The sequence below is a fragment of the Camelus dromedarius genome, chromosome 29 (genome assembly GCF_036321535.1).
Source record: "Camelus dromedarius isolate mCamDro1 chromosome 29, mCamDro1.pat, whole genome shotgun sequence".
NCBI lineage: Eukaryota > Metazoa > Chordata > Mammalia > Artiodactyla > Camelidae > Camelus > Camelus dromedarius.
Window position 1 is genome coordinate 23,710,868 of NC_087464.1, and position 19,147 is coordinate 23,730,014.

Genomic DNA, 19,147 nt, shown 5'->3' on the forward strand with positions numbered 1-19,147 from the left:
CCTCTCCTTTTACTGATGCTCCTCTTCACCCTTCGGTCTCTCCCCTTCCACTGTCTTTATCAGCTGGCTTTCTGCTCTTAAATTGCCTTCAGTGTCAGAATTTGCCGAAACAGGATGACTGGAAAGGCTTTTCATGGGTGGAGGAGTAAGAGCTGTAAGGCAGTTCCTATGAGAGTGGCCCCCACCTCGGAAGCACGGAGACACTGCCGTCTGACAGTGGGCTGTGCCTGGGGGGACTAGGCAGGATAAGAAGCCGTTCCAGGGAAGCAGCTAGGGCTCAGGGGCTAAGGAATGAGAGCGTGGAATGCTGACCCTAGGTCCTCCACTTACAGATCACTTGAGTTTGAGCCTGTGGTTTAAGTTCCCCGAGCCTCAGTTTTCTCATTTAAGCAGTGGGAGTAGCATTGTTCCTCCTGGCAGGGGTGATCCAATGAGCAATGTGTGGGGATGTGCCAGAAAGCTATGATGTGCCGTTTCCGTGGGAGACGGTGGTAATAACAACCATGAAAATAATAACAACGGCCATAAAAGCGATAAGATTTCATCGTCTGGAAAATTCGTTTATGTGGAACAACCATTTTTTGAGCAGGCTGGGGAGATGAGGCGTGACGGCATTGCAATATTTTCTTTGAAAGTGCTTTTAACTGAGCCCAAGGAGGCTCTCAGGTGGCTCCCAGCTGTGTCGAGAGGGCGCCTGGCTCCGCCCTGCACCCCACCCATGCATGCCAGCCCCATCTGCACCCCCTCACCTTCATGCCCCGAATCCTCAGCCTGGATCTCCACTTCGACCTTGTCCCCCCAGATGGGGGCTCTGGTGGGCTCTGAGGGCACAGATGTGACCGCCTTGGAGCTCTGGTTCTTCGCTTCCTCAGATGTGGTTTTCCTGGGAGGGGGAGGGGCAGGCTGAGTCAGCAGGAGGGTGCCCGGCCTGCTGCTCCTCCACCTCGGACTCCATTGTCCATAAATCTGAGCAAAGGGTGGACAAAGCGTGAAAAGCTGTCTCCCAGGCAGAGACAGGCAGGCCGTCCCACACCCAGAGGACACCAGGACTCTCTCCTCAGCTGCCCTGCCTGCCCGGGTGGCCACACTGTCTTGCTGGCCGCCGCTGAGGCCTTTGTGTGGGCTCAGGCCCCAGAGGCTGAGGTCGGGGGTAGGAGTGGATGTGGATGCCTTGCCTGTCTGACTTCCTGCCCCCGCCAGGTCAGGGCTCCCCAGCAGGCCGCCCGAGTGCAGAGACTCCCTGTCCTGACCCCCTTCTTGAGGTTTCGTTCGGTGGGAGGAAACCTCTGGGCAGGGAGCTGTGTGGGGCCCATCTGGCTGGTCTCTCCTGTAACCTTCATTTCCCTAAGCTTCTGGCCCAGCTCCCCTGGCTCTGAACCTTTTCAGTGGTGCACACATGTGCCACTGCCTTCTGCAGCACCCGCTGTGTGCAGGCCCCAGGCTGGGCACTGGGAGCTGCGCAGGGGCAGGGCAGGGGGTAGTGAGGGGTTTCCCGCCTGCGAGCCCTCAAGGTCGTGCCAGGCCAGGCTGTCTGAGGTGAGGTGGGAGCTTGGACCTTTTGCATCCCAGCACATCCCACAGGTATCTGGAATTAGTGTCCCTGAGATCCTAAGCCATCAAAAAGTTCAGTGAGAGAGTATTTCTTCTGCTGAGAAGATTATTATCTCGGGGCTGTAAATGTTGCTGCTACATTGACTGCAGCAATCACAGGTGGGAATCAGCTCGGAGAGCCTTTGTTGGGGGAGCCACGCCACACACTCGGTAGGGAGGCATTGTGCACAAATGGTACCCCAGGGTGGGAAGCATAGATGGCACTGTCACCAGCCCTTGGGCCCCACGACCAGATGTGCCCGAAGGGAGTGTGGGGCAGGCCGGCTGGCCCGGAAGCTCAGAGCCAGTGTGCTCCCTGTGTCAGGAGCCCCAGCCTGTGGTCCTTCCCAGCCTGGCCTCTCCCTCTTCTCCAGGAAGCCCTCTGGGACTCCCTGGCCTTCCCCGCTCCCGGTGTCCTCTCAATGTGAGTGACACAGTGGCCTGGATCTTTGCTTCCTAATCGTTACAGCCTGTGGACACCCGTTCTTGTAGGAGTCCTGCATGCAAGCTCCAGGAGTCGACTAAAGACTCCCCCTCTGCTTCAGCAGAGAGGTTGGGTGGCGTGGGGGTGACAACAGGGTCCCTGGAGTCAGGAACCCTGAGTTCCAAACCCCAGCTCTGCCCGGTGAGTAGCTGAAAGATTCTGGGCAAGGTACCTACCCTCACTGTGCTTTACCTCCTTCGTCTGTGAAACAGGGATCGTGATGCAGGGTGTTGTGGGCATGAAACGAATTAATGCGTAAATACTTGACACATTGTCAAGTACAATGAAAGTATTAATAATAGTAGTAGTAGTAGTAGTAGTGATAATAATAACTTTAATTGCCCCTGGCCTGGTGTCTCCCTATCTTGACCTCAACTCTGGTCTGCAGCGGTGCGGGGAGGGGGTGCCTCTGGCACCTGTGACCAAAGCACGGAATGAGTGTAGGCTTTGGGGCCATGCCGAACGGGTTTTGCACCCACAGTTCTCTCCTGGCCAGGTCACTGCCCCTCTCAGAGCCTCAGTTTCCTCTTCTCTAAGTCGTACCTCCTTCTGAGGGTGGTTATAAAAACTGGGAAGAAAGTATGTCCAGCTCTGGCACACTGAAGGCCCCCATTCACGTTATTCCCTCATTTTTGATACAAAACAACCTGGGTGTCTCTCAGCATGAAGGGGAAAGGGGCACACAGAGGGAGGGCTGAGATGAGAAAGGGTGGGTCACCTGGAGAGATGAAGCCCCCCAGACTTGGTACCCACCCAGACAGCCGCTGCCTCCCCATGCCTGTGAAGTGGGCCCCTCTGGTCCAGGGGTGCGTGGGAGGTGGCCAGGCTGGAGAGAAGGCAGCAAAGCTGGCGGGGTAGTGGAGCCCAGCCTGCCCGCGCCTCCTCCGGTCCCTTCCTCCAGGCTCTGTGACCTCTGCTAACTGAGGGGTGCAACCTGGGTCCCTCCTCCTACCACTCTGTGCTGTGGTTCCCCCTCCAACAGCGGCTCCTAAGGTCAGAGTCCTCAGAGCTCTCAGCAGCCTCCCACCAGCTCCTACCCTGCCTGCTCTGTTTGCTCCCCTCGCCTCCCTTCCTCTGGGGGTGTCAGGCTCCACAGAGCACCAGGGCAGGGCGGAGCGCAGCAGAGAGGCAGGCGGATGAATCACGTGGGGAGTGTTGCAGGGATGCATGTAAGGAGGAAGGAAGGCCTGCTACACCCAGACAGCAAACCTGCTCCTACAGGGCACACGGTGTTTGCATCCCTGGTGCACGGAGAGGACAGAACCAAGCTGTGAGCAATGGGCTTCAGTTACAGCAGTGCAGGGACACAATTCAGGCTGGAACTCATGGCCCAAGTTTGCCAGCCTCTCTTCCACCCTCCTGACGTCTTTGGCCTCTTGTCCCCTCCCCTTCTCTACACAAGCTCCTGGGCACCTGGCAGGAGGAATTCCAAGCAGAAAGAGATGGGAAGGGCGGCGGACAAGGCCAAGGGAGCCTGCTGGTGCTCACTGCGCTAGAGCACAGTAAGAGTTAAGCAAGCACCTTTCTATCTCCCTCTCTCTCCACCCACCACCCGCCCTCCTCCCCTCAGCACTCACCACAGAGGTTGGGCTGGGCTAGGTGACCGGAGAAGAAATAATTCCAGAGGGGTGAGGCCCCAGGGGAAGGAGGAAGGCTTTTAGCAGGTGGAGGGAGGCTGTCAGGGTAATGGGTTTTCCTGGCACGGCTGACTCCTCCGGGCCTTGACGCTGTTCTAAAAAAATGAGAGCTAGAAGGGCCCCTGATTCCTCACAGAACTGGAGAAGGGGACCAGCTCACTCCCTGTTCTCAGCCCTCCTTCTTTGCCCCTAGCTGGCACAGGAGAAGCTGAGTTCCGGGACCCTCTCAGGACTGATGGAGCTTAGGTCTCCCAGTGCAGTCTCGGAGCCCAGGGGGCCTCTCCAAATCTGCCTCCTTACAGCCTCCTGAAAGCCTGAGATCCTGCCTCCCTGCCCCTAAAGCTCTGGCCTGGCTCTAGCAGTTGGTGCCTGTGGGGAGCTGCCTGCTGTCCTGGGGCTCAGACTTAATCCAGCCATGGGGGCAGGGCAGCCCCCCCTCCCGCCGGAGGGAGCCGTGGCTGGGCTCAGGGGCCCAGTGCAGTAGTCCTGGGTCCCACATGCAGGAAAGGCAAACGCCTCAATCTGGCCCGCCCCCCAGGGCGTCGAAGGGATGTGTGTGTTTGACAGGCTCCCGCCGGCCCAGCACAGCTGCGAGTGGGAGGGAAGAAGGACATAGCTTTCCTTCTGTGAGGTCAGAACTAAGGGGAATGAGTTGTCTGGTTCCCAGAGGCCGCAGCTGTGAGTGGAGGTGAGCAGGGGAAAAGCACAGAACGTGGACGGAGGGAGAGAACAAGCTCCCGAGGTTCTCCCCGCCCGCCACCGTCCTCCGAATGCCCTCTAGGGCACACGCTTCCAGGGTGGAACCTGTGTGCCACTGTCCCTGTGTCCAGAAGTCTCCCTGACCAGCCCCTCTCCTCTGGTTCCCCTCTCCCAGCACAAGGATGTGCACGCACGCGTGGGCACCTGCGCATGTGTGCGCACGCGCGCGCACACACACACGCACACGCTGTCCCAGAGAGGCTTGTGTGCCACACTATACCCGGTCTCTGTACTCACCCCCAAGTCTACCAGCCCTCAAGCTGCCTCCATGGTCCCTAACCCCACCTCCTACACCTGCCTGCCCTCTCGGTCTTCCACATTCCTCAAAGCCGCAGCGCATGAACAACTGTCAAGGTCTGGTCTCCACCTGGGCAGGGCTTTGGAAGGATGCAGGCCACCTGATTTGTCCTGAGTACCGATCCTAGGCCAGCCCCTGGGAGGGGAAAGGGGAGCACCCAAATTTGGGTCTATTCTGGCTGGGCAGACTTCTGAATCCTGAAAGACCAGAGGGATGTTCCAGGAAGCCCTGGGGGAGGAGGTGGCTGGGTAAATGGAGGGGGACATGACAGAGGGCAGAACCTTTAGGTGGACGGGTGGCGGAACAAGGTCTTATGACCTTTGGACGTGTCTCCCATAGCCCTGCTGCTCTCTCACAGGGAGTCGGGGAAACAGGTTTAGATTAAGATTCCTGTGGGCAGATGCCAGGTATGTCGTGACTGAGCCTTATTCTGTCCCGAGAAAGCAGGGCAATTCCCCTCTGCCTGCACCCCTGTGGTGGTCTCTGAGCCGGGAAGGCCAGCCATCCCCATCCTCCAGGCTTCCTGCTGCCCCGAAGGCCCAGCCCTGTGCCACAGGGACAGGAGAGGTAGCCTTTGCAGGCACGATTGTCTGAACGGGCTGGTCAAAGGCTGGATTCTTGTTTCTGACACTGCCTGGGCTGGACCAGGGAGGGAATGTTTCCTGGAGGAGTCAGGGCTTAAGTAGATGAAAAGGAGGCCCCTCCCAGCTGGAGGACAGGGCTTGAGGCTCTGAGGGGCCAGGAGCTCCTAGGAAGGTCTGGGGAGGGGCTGGCTGGCCTACCCGGGGTTGGGAGGAGGGGCTGGGGTAGTGAGGGAGGAGAGCACAGCTTGTGCTCCTTGACCTCGTTCCCTCTCCAGTCCTCTTCTCTCCACACCCATGTGATCGTCCTCTGAGGCCAGACGGGCAGGAGGGAAAAGCCCTTGTCCTCACATCTCTGGCCTTGCCCAAGCTCCCCTGGGATAGTTGGGCAAGAAGATGGGACCAGAGGCTCCACGAAGGAGCTGATATCCAAGGCGGGAAGCGTCTGGTCTGCAGCACCCTTCTCGCGCCTCTCCCCCCTCACCAGGCAGCGGCCCATCCACAACACCCCCTACTCCACACTTGCCTCTCCCGCAGCCCCCGGTGCATCTGGTCCTTGTGGGTTCTGAGCTCTTGGGAGGCTGCCACTTGCATGAGCAGGGCTGTTATTCTCAGCAGAGTGATAGGCTCTCATCCTGAATTTCGTTTATTAATGGGATTCTAATGAACTATCACTAATTGCTGATGGTGCTACACCACCACAGGTGGGCCTCGATTTAGAGAACTGAGGGTATAAGGCGGGTGTAAACTGGAGGCCAGCCATCTCCCCATCCACATGGGCATGGCTCCTCCCCTGCACTTTCCTGCAGGGAGTAGGGACCACTTTGGAAACCAGATATGGCACATTCCATGGAACTCTGAGATGAGCTCTCTGGCAAAGGAAAAAAATCTTCCCGTAAAACAAGAATGCTGCTCCCCACATCCCCACCCACACTTCACCTGAGATAGCCCCACTGTTCTCAGGGGAGCCCCTCATGGTCAACATGCACCCCCCCACCCAAGGAAGCTCAGGGAGGTGGCAGAGCAGGAGTAGCCTTTCCATATGGCCCAGGGGAAAACCACAGCCCACAGAGCTTTGTGACTGTGCAAAGTCAGACTCAAGCCCCAGTCTTTCAGCCACTGTCACACCTTCTGTCCTCTCCTTGGGGAAATGTCCTTGTTTTCAGAGAACACTTTTTTCTCTGTGGAGGAAGATGATGGTACAGGACCAAGAAGTAGCCCCATCCCGTGCCGTCTGCCAGGCTTTGAAGGGTCCAGCCAAGGCCTACCCTGTGGCCTAGCTAGGAGCCACCTTCTTAGGCAGAGGAGAGAGGGCCCAGCTGTCAGTCAACACCATGGCTGTAGCAGATGGAATGACAGTCTCTATGGCAAGGGACAGGCCTGGGTGAGATAAATTTCACCCTGACTTGGGATCCTTCTCAGTGAGTTGCTCTGAACATCCCCTCTTCTGAGTACCCCGTTTCTCACAGATGCAGCCTTAGAGCAGGAGGAATGCGGGCAGACATACAGGTGAACTTCCCAACCTCAGAAGAACGATCTGAATCCTCTGACTCTGGTTCCTAGCCTAACTTGCAGGGCATTCAGTCCAAGTTCCGAGGTCTGGGGCATCTCAGGCACAGAGCCCTACCTCTTGCCCACTTCCCAAGACACAGCCTCCCTGAAGGGGCCTGGTACCCAGATGCTCAGCCGCCTTCTGCCTTGGGAGACTGTGGGCACAGGACGAGTGAGTGAGTAGTGTGTATTCTCACCACTCCCCCTCCCCAGACTGTGAGCTCCTGGAGGACAGGGATCTATCTGCCTGTCACTGCTGCAGCTGCTCCCAGTTCCCAGCTCCCAGCTCCCAGCCTGGGCACAGTGGGGCCCAGCAAATGTTTGCTGAGTGAAGGAAGGACTGACAGATCCTTGGAAAATCATTTGGAGACAGAGCAGCCCTCCTCCCCAGCTCTGCTAGGCCAGCCCCCAGCCCGGACTGCTGGGACTCCGCTTTAAACTGGCAGCTCCTCTGCACTGCCCTGGAAACAGCCCTCGGGCTGGGAGGAGGGTGCAGATTCCAAGTTCTAGCCCCAAAGCATGTCCTCAGTGGGAATGGGCCCCCTTGAGGCTCTGGGGACGTGGGGCCTTGAGAGCCTTGGTCCAGCCTGAATCCTGGCCTCTCTGCCCAGCCTGGGGCCCTGTGGCTGGATCCTAGGTCTCCGTCTTCTGGCCACACTGACTGCCCCCAGCTGTAGTCATGGTCTGGCCCCCTCCAGGTCCTGCTTTTCTGACAACCACAGAACACCCTAGCATGCTCACGCCACCTCCCACAGGCCCTGGAACTGCCTGGGCAGTCAGAAAATGAGAGCTGGGGAGGGAGAGGGAGAGGACCACCAGCCCCTCCCCTACTCAGGGCCTGCTGCCCCTCTGTCCCCTTTGTTTGGGAGCAGGGAAGGGGGAGGCCAGAGCCTGTCCTCCCCATGGATAAAACCCCTCGGCCTTCTGAGCTTTCCCACGCCAGTCCCACTGAAGGCCAGAGAGACTGAATCAGCTTTCGGGCTCACGGGCTGTGGGTTTGAGTCCGGGCTCCACTGCCTACTGACTGTGTAGGCTAGTCCTTTGAACAACTCTGAGTTCGGCTCCTCCTGATAATGGCTCTCTGTAACTCACAGGTTCCTGGGTGGACATAAGCCCCAGAGGAGGGGATAAGGCCAGTTGAGGAAAGGCTGAGTCTGGGGTGGAGTGTACACTGACTGGTGGGTCCAGGGGCTGGAGCTCAGGAGAAAGGCCTGAGCTGGATCCAGACATTCTGTGGCTTTCAGGTTGGGGGTGGAGTCGGGTAACCTGGGGTGAGGGAGATCTCCCGGGAGAGCAGAGAGGCAGGGGGCAGTAGAGGACTGAGCAGGGAGCATGGACATTCCCAGGGCACAGGGAGGAAGGATCCCACAGAGGAGCGGGCAGAGAGAGACGAGGGAATCAGGGGAGGGGGTCCTGGAAGTGAAGAAAGGAGGGGCTTCAGGAAGGGGGGATGCCTCTAAGATTCGTACAAAGGATGCGCGGCTTTGGGGAAGTCACTGGCCCCTGGGGGACGAGCGCAGTCAGCAAAGCTGGACGCAGAGGTTGAGTCTGAGTGGGCTGAGGGTTCGGGAGGGGAAGACAACGAGGTGAGACCCAGACATCCACCTGGTCAGAGGTGCTTGTTCTGCCTGCACAAGCTGATTTTTTGAGATTTCACACAGCAATCTGGATTTCTGACTTCTCTTGAAAAATCGAGAGAGCCGTCAACCTAAGTGTGCATTCCTCCCTCCGTGGCAGAATCAGCGGGAGGCTGGGGGCTGGTCTCGACGAGCCAGGGCCCTTGATTTTGCCGCAGTCCCTTCTGCTCTCTATTGCCTCAATGCCCACTGACTTCAGCATTTATGTAACTGGCTTGGGCGCTGAAGGCACTGACTGTGCCGTCCGTGGTGCCGTCCCTTCCGGAGGCTGTGTGTGTGTGTAGGAATGGCAGAGGATAGACACGGGACAGAGCACAGAGGCAGTAGGAGCTGAATTGGAACCCAAGCCTCGGCTCCTTGCCCAGTGGCCTCCCTCCCTCTTTGACAGCTGCTTGACCATGGGGTCTGTGACTCTGAAGCTGGTGGGGGCCAGGCAAGGGGAGAGGGAAATCAGACCACGCCTGGAGCGGGTACCAAGCCTCCTGGCTGCTCATGATATCCTGGGAGGGATGAACAGCCCCATCAGCAGCTTTGTCCGTGCTCAGAAATGGGCAGACCCGACAGCCTTTGTCTAATGCAGCGAGGACATTAGGAAGGCTTCCGCGGCCCGCCTCACTGCCTGAAATCTTCCCAATCACATGTGCTTCTCCTGGTTAGCGCTGCCCTCCTGGGCTGCTCTTCCAAGATTCCAGCACTCCTTGGGGAGAGCTCAGACTTTCGGAATCTGAGTAAGTGTTCCAGGCAGGAGAAGTCCTCAGGGGCCCTGGGGTGGTGGTGATGGGGGAACATCTGGAAAGAATCCTGTGGCTTCAGTCTGCCTGGGGCTCTCAGGCCAACCTCCTTTTAAGCACTGAGGGCAGCTGTGTTTACAGCCCTGGGATATAGCTTTTGTTTTCACTGAACAAAAATTCTGAGGTTCTGAGCCTCGAGAGACTGACGTCATTTGGAGCAGGTGCGGGTAGGTCAGGCCACGCCGTAGGCTGGGGACCCTGCAGGGAAGATAAGACCCAGGATTCCCAGGGCCTTCTCCTCTACCACATCCCTCTCCCACAGGCTGGGAAGCAAGGACCCATGAGCTCTGCTACAGCAAGTGGCCAGTGGCCAGATGGGGACAGTCATCTTCATCTGCTCCACTCCCACTGGCCAGCCATGTGATCTCAGTCAAGTCCCCTCACTGCCCTGGGCCTTGGCTTCCTTGGCTAGCAGGTGGGGCTGAAAGCTGCTTCCCACGGCTGCTGTATGAGAGCCAGAGAGTGTGGAGGGCCGAGCTCTGAGTGAGCACAGCCTGGGCCCTCATCAGGAAACAGGGGCTGCTTTGCTCCTGGGGCTGTCCCTCGACCACTGTCACTGTGAGTGTCTATGTTCTTTCGGCTGAGTCCAGCCCTCTGGCTGCTGAGACAAGCTCACAGGTCACCTGTGAGTCATGCGGGGCATCTACCCACTCCACCCAAATTCCTGCCTTCTGGGTCCCTTGGCCAAGGCCCACAGCCAGGCAGGGAAGGGGTGGGCAGTCGGGTCCCAGGATGGGTATTCAGATTGGTCTCTGGATCTTCTCTGCAAGTCTGGGTTAGGACCCTGATGCCAACTTCTCCTTCCAAGGGCAACAGCTGCATGAAGACTGAGGCAGGGAGTGAGGTGGAAAGAGCTTTTGGGTTCTGGAATCCTCGATCCTGGCTTAGGTACCCACTAGCTCTGTGACTTTGGGCAAGCCACAGAAATGCTCTGAGCCTCAGTAGCCTCATGTGTAAAATGGGCACAGAATGTTACCTAGCTCACAGGACCAAGGGATGAGTAAGTGATGTGAAACACACAAACACTCATATATTCCTAGCACATTTGACAGGTATATGGTAGACACTTGAAAAACATAGCCTTCTTTAATCTTCCTCTCTGACTAGAATCTTAGACAATTGTCCTATTTTCAGTACCTTTAGTTACTCACCAGGGTCAGTCTGAGACTACAGTCAGGGTCGGGGATCAGTGTGTGACCAGGGTCAGTCTCAGTCTGGGGCCAGGGTAAGGGCTCTCAGGCTCATCCAAGAAAACCAAAGATCCCCTGAGTATGACTTAACTGGCCTGATATGTGCCCTGCCCCCTTCCCCCACCTGGGCCAAGCCTGCCCCATGTGCAGAGGAAGCAGCCCTTCCCCTCCCAGCACTGACTCTGTCCCTGCTCATTAGCTCTGGGCAGCAGGCGGTCAGAGAAGCAGCTGCCAACTGGCAGCCCAGCCACCCAGCCTTGGCCAAGGGTCAGAACCTCACAGGCCACCTCCTGGCTGGCCCCTTCCCCACGCTCACCTGCTGGGGTACTCCCCACCTGTCAGGGCCACTGCCTTCCTGGTCCCCGCTGTGCTCTGACTGGCAGGTCTCTCTGTGCCAAGCTGGGAGGCAGATGCTGGGCAGTGCTCAGGCCCCAGAGCCTTGAGCCAGGCCCAGACTGGCAGGAAAGACCTTACGCTTGGCCACCGGCCCAGCAGACCTCGGTGTGGGATCTGTTAGGCAGTACAACTGGGGTTCTCAATGCCTCTAAAGACTAAGACTTTCCCAGGCCAGAGCACAAACCAGCCCAGCAAGCCTGAAACAGCATGGAGGTCAAGCCTTACATCTTGGCCATGGGAAAGCCAGGACTCAGAAAGGGGGCAGAGACTGGCCTGAGGTCACACAGGGAATCAGGGACCACGGGCTAGCTCTGGGTCTTTCCCTGGTCCCATATTGGCTGCTCTCCACTGCCCCGCGGCTTTCTTCTGCTAGATGGACTCACGTGCCCGCTGTGACCGCTTCTCAGGATCCCCCCTCTCCTCCTGTCATGCCTGAGGCCTGCCAGCACCTCCCACTGCCTTGGCGCCACCATGTCTTCAGCCTTGTGGGGCAGGTTCCCAGGTGAGGTATTCAGGCATTGAGAGGCAAAGTAACTTTCCTAAAGTCAGAGCACACTCAAAGCAGGACCAGATTCATTCATTCATCTGTTTATTCATTCATTCAACTATTATTTATGGAGAGCTTCGTATGTTTCAGAGACTGTGTTGGAAGTAGGGATAGAATGGTGAGGGAACTGGACCCAGTGATTGCTTGCACAACTAGTGGGGCACGATGGGGAGAGGCACTGATGAGGAATAAGCCAAGAGTCACATAAAAGCCCATAAAACACATGAAACTGCAGCTGCAACACTGGAGAAGGACACTGGGGGCATAGAATGGGGGAAGATTTGGTCTGGTCTGGGAGGTCAGGGAGGGCTTCCTTGAGGAGGTGATGGCTGAGCTGAGATCCAAAGTGGGAGGGAAGAGGGTCTGCTCAGAGAATTGAGAAATGTTTGTCCATCTGGTGTGGCTGGAACAGAGAGAGAGGTGGGGGGTCTTGCTGCTGGGGAGTGGGAGGGGGCGACAAAGACCCAACCATGTTGAGCCTAGAATCCTCTACTCTGGGAGCAATTAGAAGCCATTGGAGGGTTCAAAGAACATGCTCCTTTAGTACTATGGCACCAAGGTATCAAATGGTAATCTGCCTTTGAAGGGGGCTTGAAGGGGGGCAATATTAGATGCACCAAGAGCAGAATAGCACAGGAACTTAAGGCAGCAGAGCTGGCAGACAGAAGCAGCCAAATTCAAGACAGAGGAATTGGTACAACTTGGCAACGGACTGGACTGGGGCAAAAGAGTGTGATTACTGACATCAGGATGGTAATGAGATCACATGAAGAGAGAATACAGAGAAACAAGAGGGACCTAGGGTTGACACCTGGGACTGGCCAACATGCAATGCCAGGTAGAGGAGATAAACAGGTGCACATGAAAGAAAGTAAGAGTAGGGCATCCTGGAAGCCAAGAAACGAAAAGGTTTCCAATAGAACGAGCGGTCACGAGGGGCTGATGCCACTGAGGGATCACAAAAGATGAGATGTGCATCGGACAGAGAGCTAGCCATGGTGATCACTGGTGACTTTAAAGAAAGCTATTTCAGTGAAGAAGTGGGGTCAGATTGGAAGCAAGTCAATGCCTCAGATGGAAAAAGGCAGAACCAACCACAAGATGAGCCAAGCAGACCTGCTGGTCTGGTACAGTAGCCACTGAAGGACACACTCTACAGCTAGACTGGCTCAAGGCTAATGGTGGAGGGAAGTGGATACGCCCCAAACTAGGGAGGCCCCGTCTTTGGACCTGACCATCTTCTGCTTTTCCCTAATGGGTTGAGTGAGTGAATGGATTTGGGGCACTCTCAGGCCTAGTCAACCCCCACCCCTCCCCATGGGCCTGTCTTCTGGGGGTGAAACAACCCAGAGAGGAGGGTGGAGCTAGGCAGAGACTGGAATCTCCGGGATCCCACCCCAATCCTAGGTGAAACAATGAGGATGGCAGAGAGTCGGACACTGCACCAGGGGACCGAGCTGAGGGCACCAGAAAACAGAGGCAACAGAAAGATGAGAAGACATGTTTTGAAAGAATATGAAATTATCCATATATATGTTCTTTAATATAAGAGTTAATATTATTTAATATATATTAAATATATAATATACTTTTTAAGCATTGAAGTAGCCGCGGTGAGAAAAGCGAGGAAGGGGGCAGGCTTGCTGACGCCTGCTGTGTGCTTTGCTGCCCTGTATTTGGAATCAGACATGGGGGTGGGTATCGTGTCATATTCTTTCCAGGGTTTAGGGCTTCTGAGGGTCTCGGTCCTCCCTCTGGGGTTCCTGCCTGGGGCTGGGGGCTCGCACTGAAAGCCCCTTTCAGGTCCCGACAGCTGGGCCTTCTTTCTCAGAAGCCCTCCCTTCTGCTTTCATTTGCATCTCATTAGCACCTCCAAGAGCTGGTGGCATTCAGCCGCCTGGAGCCCCAGAACACAGGCTGCAGGCTCGCTCAGGCCCTGCTCCCTGCCCCCTCCCTGGGTGGAGATGGGTGCAGTGATGTGCTCCCCCCACCACCTCGCACCTCCCACACCCCTCACCCTGGCTCAGCAGCTTGGCTCCTGCTGTGCGTTTCCATGGCAACCGGGTGATGGCGCAGGTCGCGGTGCCTGTTGAGGAGCCACGCCGCCCAACTCCCCGCCCCACGGCCCAGGCTGGATTGGTGATAGGCAGGGCCTCAATCTCCCGAGATGATCGGCGATAATTGGTTTATGGAAATAAGTGAGGGGAGAAGGCGAACTCCCTACCAAGCCTGCTCTCTGCCACCTGTCCTTCCTCACCATGGAAATGGAGCTGGGGGAGGGTAGGGCCGGGAAGCTGGGCACTGGAAATGGGGCAAGTGTTTCACCTGTTGGGCTCCAGCACACCATCTATCCCCCTTTCACTGTGTGGGTATGCATTTGGGGGGGGTGTTATCATGGTAACCCGGGGTGTTTGCCTCAGTGCTCCTTGATCCCTAAGCCTGTACTCAGGCCTATATTGGGCACATTGCTGAGGAAATGGAGGAGACATGGGATCTGTCCTCAGGACCCCTAGTCTGGGGGACAGAGGAGCAGCACATACTTGATTTATATTAAGTATGTCAGACCAGTGTTGCCACTGCTGTGAGGCTCAACTCGGGTGGCTGCCTGGAGGAGGAGGCTCATGAGCAAGGCCTTCAAGGTGGGATTTCAGTAGATATTGGTGCAGGCACTCCCCAAAAGGAAATGCGGGCAAAGCCTGCAAGGAGGCACTGAATGTTGCTGGTATTGGTGAAGAAGGGGAGGTGCAAGTAGCTTGGGGTGAGGCCCTAATGGCTCCTGATGCCTACAGGAGGGGCTAAGGGATGGCAAACTTGTGCACAGTGCTTTATAATCAAGACTGAGCAGATGTCCAACATCCATACAGAAGGTTGGCTGGATGGAGACTCTGTCACTCCTTGATGCTCTTCCAGGAGAAGAAGTGGGCAGAGGACACGGCTTGGCAGTCCTGGCTTGGACACTCGGCTGTGAGAAGTGTATACACTGACTACAGCTGGCTGGAGGGCGGTGTGCGTTAAAGGATCAGAACTAGGGAAGCCCCCATGGTGGAAGTGACTGGAGAAGTGGTGGGGGCCAAGGAGGAGGATGGTTGTGAGGATCCTGCCCCAGGATTGGGCATGATAAGATGGGGCACCCAGAGGCTAGGAGAGGCCTTCTCCTTTCTTTGACCATCACCCCCCACTGAGCCCAGCCCAGGCCTCTGCATCCGGGGGCCCTGCCCCACTGAGGTCCGTTCATGGCCAAGCCCGGTCAGCTAGCTGTGGGACAGAGTGGCTCTTCTCTCCTTCCCCAGCGCTTGCAGCAGGGAGGATGACAGGCCTCACATCCGCAGGGCCCACAGCCCCCGTGTGGTTCCCATTTGGCTTTCCCCTCTGGGTATCACAGTCCCAGCCCCGAACCTCTGGGTACTCATATTCCAAATGTCCATACTCTGGTTTCTGCTCCATCCTGGACACCAACCCTGCCTCCACTCCCAGCCAGCTACTTACACTATCACACAGGGCCACGGCTCAGAGCCATCCTTGCAGGCAGGCAGATTGGTGGCCCCATGGAGAGTAACCGTGATGACCTCCTTATTAGAGGGAGCCAGGTGGCTGACAACAGAGTCCACATTCTGGGAGGTATTCTGGGCTTCCTCTGGGCCCTCGGTGACCTGTGGAGAAAATCAGGGCTGAGTGGCCTCTTACGGCATGGTCACCTCTCTTTGCAGCCTTCCTGTAACTCTAGCCCCATCACACTCCCCTCCAAGTGGCTGTCTCCCCCTGTCATCCCATACCTAGTCTGGAACTACAGGGGCAGTCGCCTTTGACCCCATTTTCTCCCCACCTGGGCCCCATACTCCACATCTCACCATCTTCCTCTTGCCTCCCCCAGCCCTGGGTCATCACTTCCTGCGGAACAAGACAGGCCACCTCACCTTTCAAGTCCTGTCCCGTCTCTAAGCCTTGCCTTTGCTGGGTAGCCTTGCCTGTAATTTCTGTAATGCCTGCTTCTGAGGTTCTAGCAATCGGCCCTCTTTGCTCTCTCCTGTAACCGTACCAGTCTATCTGTCACATCAGGTTCCTCCTGTGCACAGCACTTTCTGGTTTACAAAGCTTATATCCACATCCATGGAGTCACCCAAAGCATTAATTGAGATGAATGAATGTCTCTGTCCCAAATGCTTCATCCATCTTCAACCCAGAGAACCCTGTGGACCAGGGAGGAGGAGGAGGAGGAGAGGTGCCTGCCTGCGCACGGGCCTCCTACACTGGTTGCCCCAAGCAGACACGTGCAGGGGCTCAACAGCTCAGCAGCTTCTGGATTCACAAGCCAAGCCGGGAAGCAGAAGCCTGAGCCCACGCAGCAAAGTGGAAGGGGATGGAGCGAGCTCCCCGAGGCCTGGGACAGGCTGACTCCAGAGGCAGTGGAGAGTCAGGGAGGGTGGCAGAATCCGGCCATTGGTGGTGAGGCAGGGAGGGGTGTGGCCAGGGGGCTGCTGTGGTTGGGGTGTCCTGTCTCCCTCCTGCACTGGCTAGCTGGCTCTCACTCACTCTCAGAGCCTGGAACTGACACAGTTGACCCAGATTAAGCCTCAACTGGCAGAAGGCCACCCCCACCTTTTGTTCCTCCTGCTGATTAATCAGGACCATGTGAGAGGCCATAGAGGGGCTCTCCTGGCCCTGGGAGAGGAGCAGTGGGCCTCCTCCCTGAGGGGGCCACTGGGGGCTCACCCTCTTATCCGGAAGCTTGGCCTGTCAGATCCTGCATTCCAGGGCAGGCCCCGGAAGAGGTGAGACAGTCCTCAGAGGCCCAGAGAAGAGTGAGGGCCTGGTCCTCGGCAGGCTTTGTGCTGGTGGCAGCCCAAGCGGGTTGGGTCCCCTAGATCTGTGCTGATGAGCACTGAGTGTCAGGAGGGCTGGGTTTAAACCAGCTCTGCCTTTCACCACGCGGGACCCAAAGCCAGCTGTGTTCTGAGAGTCAGTGTCCCCAGTGGGACGATGGGTGCTTGGGCCAGCCTGTCTGGAACTTGCCCTGCTTCCTGTGTGAGGGCCCAGATTCCCAGGACATTGCTCGCCCTGTAAGTCGGGGGGGTCCTGGCTCCTAGAAGCCTCTGAGCAGGGGGAAAGGGAAGGGCTTTTTATGGCTATTACTTTATTTAGTTCTCATGACAGAAGTGTGGGGTGACCATGAGTATGAGCCCCATGCTACTCCAACCTGTCAGCGTTACCTTCAAACCACATCTAGACACCTTATCACCATCTCCACTCGGGTCCAAGACACGAGATTTCTGGACTTGCTCCTCATTGCTTTCTTGTTTCCACCTTGGCCCTCCCCCCGCCCTGCCCCATCTCACAGAACAGCCAGAGTGATCCTCTACAGATTTCAGTCAGACCAGATCCCTTCCTGCAGTAGCTCCCCGTTTCGCTCAGAGCGTCACCGTGGCCTGTAAGGACGACACGCTCTGACCCAGCAAACCGACCTCGTTTCATCCCTGGGCCCCTGGTCCACTAGCGGGCCTTCTCGTGGTTTCTCATGCCCACCAGGCTGGCTCTTGCCCCCAGGCTCTGCCCCGGCTCTCTGCCCTGGCTGTCCCTTCTGCCTGGACTGCTCTTCCCTCCACACCCACCTCTGGGGCTCCCTCACTTCCTGCACATCCGCTCTATCAGAAAGGCCCTCCTGGTACGGGTTGTGGTCTTTGCCTAACAAGATGACTACCTAGGGGGTGAGAGAGAACATCACCCCCTTCCCCAGCCCCAGAAGTGCCAGCCCTACAGAGACACTCCTTCCTCTGAATGAGGAGCCCCTTCCTGCAGGACCCAGCAGGAGCTGCCACCATCTGCAGTGGTGTTGAGAGTTACCCTTCCCCCCTCCCCTATTCCTCTGCCAGGCCAGGCAGGGTGGGAGGAGGCGGAGGGAGGTCAGTACTCAGAAGGAACCCCTGTAAGTAGAGGAGGGAAGGAAGAAAAATAGCCGCAGAGCCACCCCTACCCTCACAGATCAGAGATGCTGCCTTCCCAATGTTCCACCCTCACTGTACACCCCGTAACCCACTCATTCCCCAGCAGGTCTGATCTCCTGGTTTGGTGATACAGGAGCAAGACCAACAGCCTAGGGGTCGAGAGATCTAGGTTTCAGCCCAGCTCTGCCCCCCAACTCTCTGAGCCTTAATTTTCCCACCTGGTCAATGAGGATATTTGGAACAGTTTGTAATTCAATCTTCCCAATAATTGGCCTGAGTTTCCTGCAGTGAGGTCAGGAGAGGTGACTAATGTTCCTCCCACTCCCAGATTCCCAAAAGCCACCTAAGATGGTAGCCCCAACCCCCTGACTGCTGTCACGAACTCCCTAGAGCCCCAGGAGTGAGGAGCCAGCAGCATGGCAGTTGCCCAAAGACTCCCACTGACTCCCTGGCAGCCCCAGAGTCTAACCAGGCACCTCTCAGGCCAGGCCATGAGTGTGCCTCCTCTAGGTCCTCGACATCCTCTGTATCCTTCCTGTCCTCTGGGCCTCCCCTCCGGGACAGCCTTCCGGGAAACAAAGCTTGCAGAGAGGTTGGCAGGAACTGCTCGTGCTTCACTTTTGGGCGTGAGGCCAGCTGCCAGGCTGGTGCCTCCTGGCGAGGCCTGCAGGCATGTGCCTGCTGGGCAGGCTGGGCCCAGGGCCAGGGAGGCCTGAGGCCAAGTAGGAGGCCTGGAGAGGGGACAGCGGGCCAACCTTTCTGCCTTTCCCTCTTTTCTGTCTATGTCTTGAAGGGAATCTGCAGGCTTTTCTCAGACATGTGCCTGCATCAGGACCAATGTCCTCCCAACTGCCAGCCCTTCCTGGGTCTACACTGGAGACTCTATCAGGGAATAGAAAATGCACATGCTGGGTTCTGTGTGGGGAAGCGAACTGTGAGTGATGACGAAACTAAGTCTCAGGTCCTGCAAACCCATCTGTGGGGATGAGATGAGTCCTAGGGAGGGAATTCACTTCCCCTCAGTACACTGCCTGCAGGCCAGGAGCAGAGCTGGATTCTTACTCACCATGGGCTTGCTCCCTGCTAACTCACTCAACGCTGCCAGGGTGCAGAAACCAGGGGGCAGCACTTCCAGGGAGGGGTTTGGCTGGTTGACTACTGCCAAAGGCCACGCTGCCGGTGCTGGGGGCCTGGTTGTGAGAACCCAAGCTTGCCTGATTCCACAGCACAGCTCTCAGCTGCTCCACTGGGGCCTGGCATGTGGGCAGGCTCAGAAGTGGCTAATTCCAATGTCTTACCGTCCAGACAGTCTGCCTCCCCTCAGTAAGCCAGGATTAGTTGGCAGATGTCCCGAGGGACCCGTGACTGCCCATCACTCAGGGCATTTGGGGATGTGTTTGGTGGGGGGAGGGGACAGGGCAGGGGTAGGAAGATTGCACCGCAGTGAAGGAGTTAATGGCCTATTCCATTCAGCTCCCAGGGCAGGGGCTTAACTTGGTTCCCGTGGGGAAAGAGACAGAAGGAGAGGACTGCTCTGCGTGCCCTGGCCACTCTGCCCCAGCAATCTGGGAGGCCATGGGAAGCAAGGAAGCCCAGTTCCACCCTCCAGAATGTCCCTGGATCTGAAAGCGATGCCAGCCGGAGAGGCTCTGCTGGGGCCAGAGGAGGGGGCACTGGGCTGGGAGGAATGGGGTCTGGCTGCCCCACATCAGTCATTTGTGCTGATTCGCTCCAGGGGCCTCTGTTT

General features: G+C 57.2%; 1 protein-coding gene across 1 annotated transcript in view; it reads right to left on the reverse strand.

Moving 5' to 3' along the window:
• The window catches only part of CCDC33 (coiled-coil domain containing 33), a 108,839-nt gene that overhangs the window by 67,394 nt on the left and 22,298 nt on the right, over window positions 1–19,147 (reverse strand). Inside the window, 2 exon segments of the mRNA XM_064480482.1 lie at window positions 750–883; window positions 14,948–15,095. Coding sequence (XP_064336552.1) covers window positions 750–883; window positions 14,948–15,095 — 282 coding nt within the window.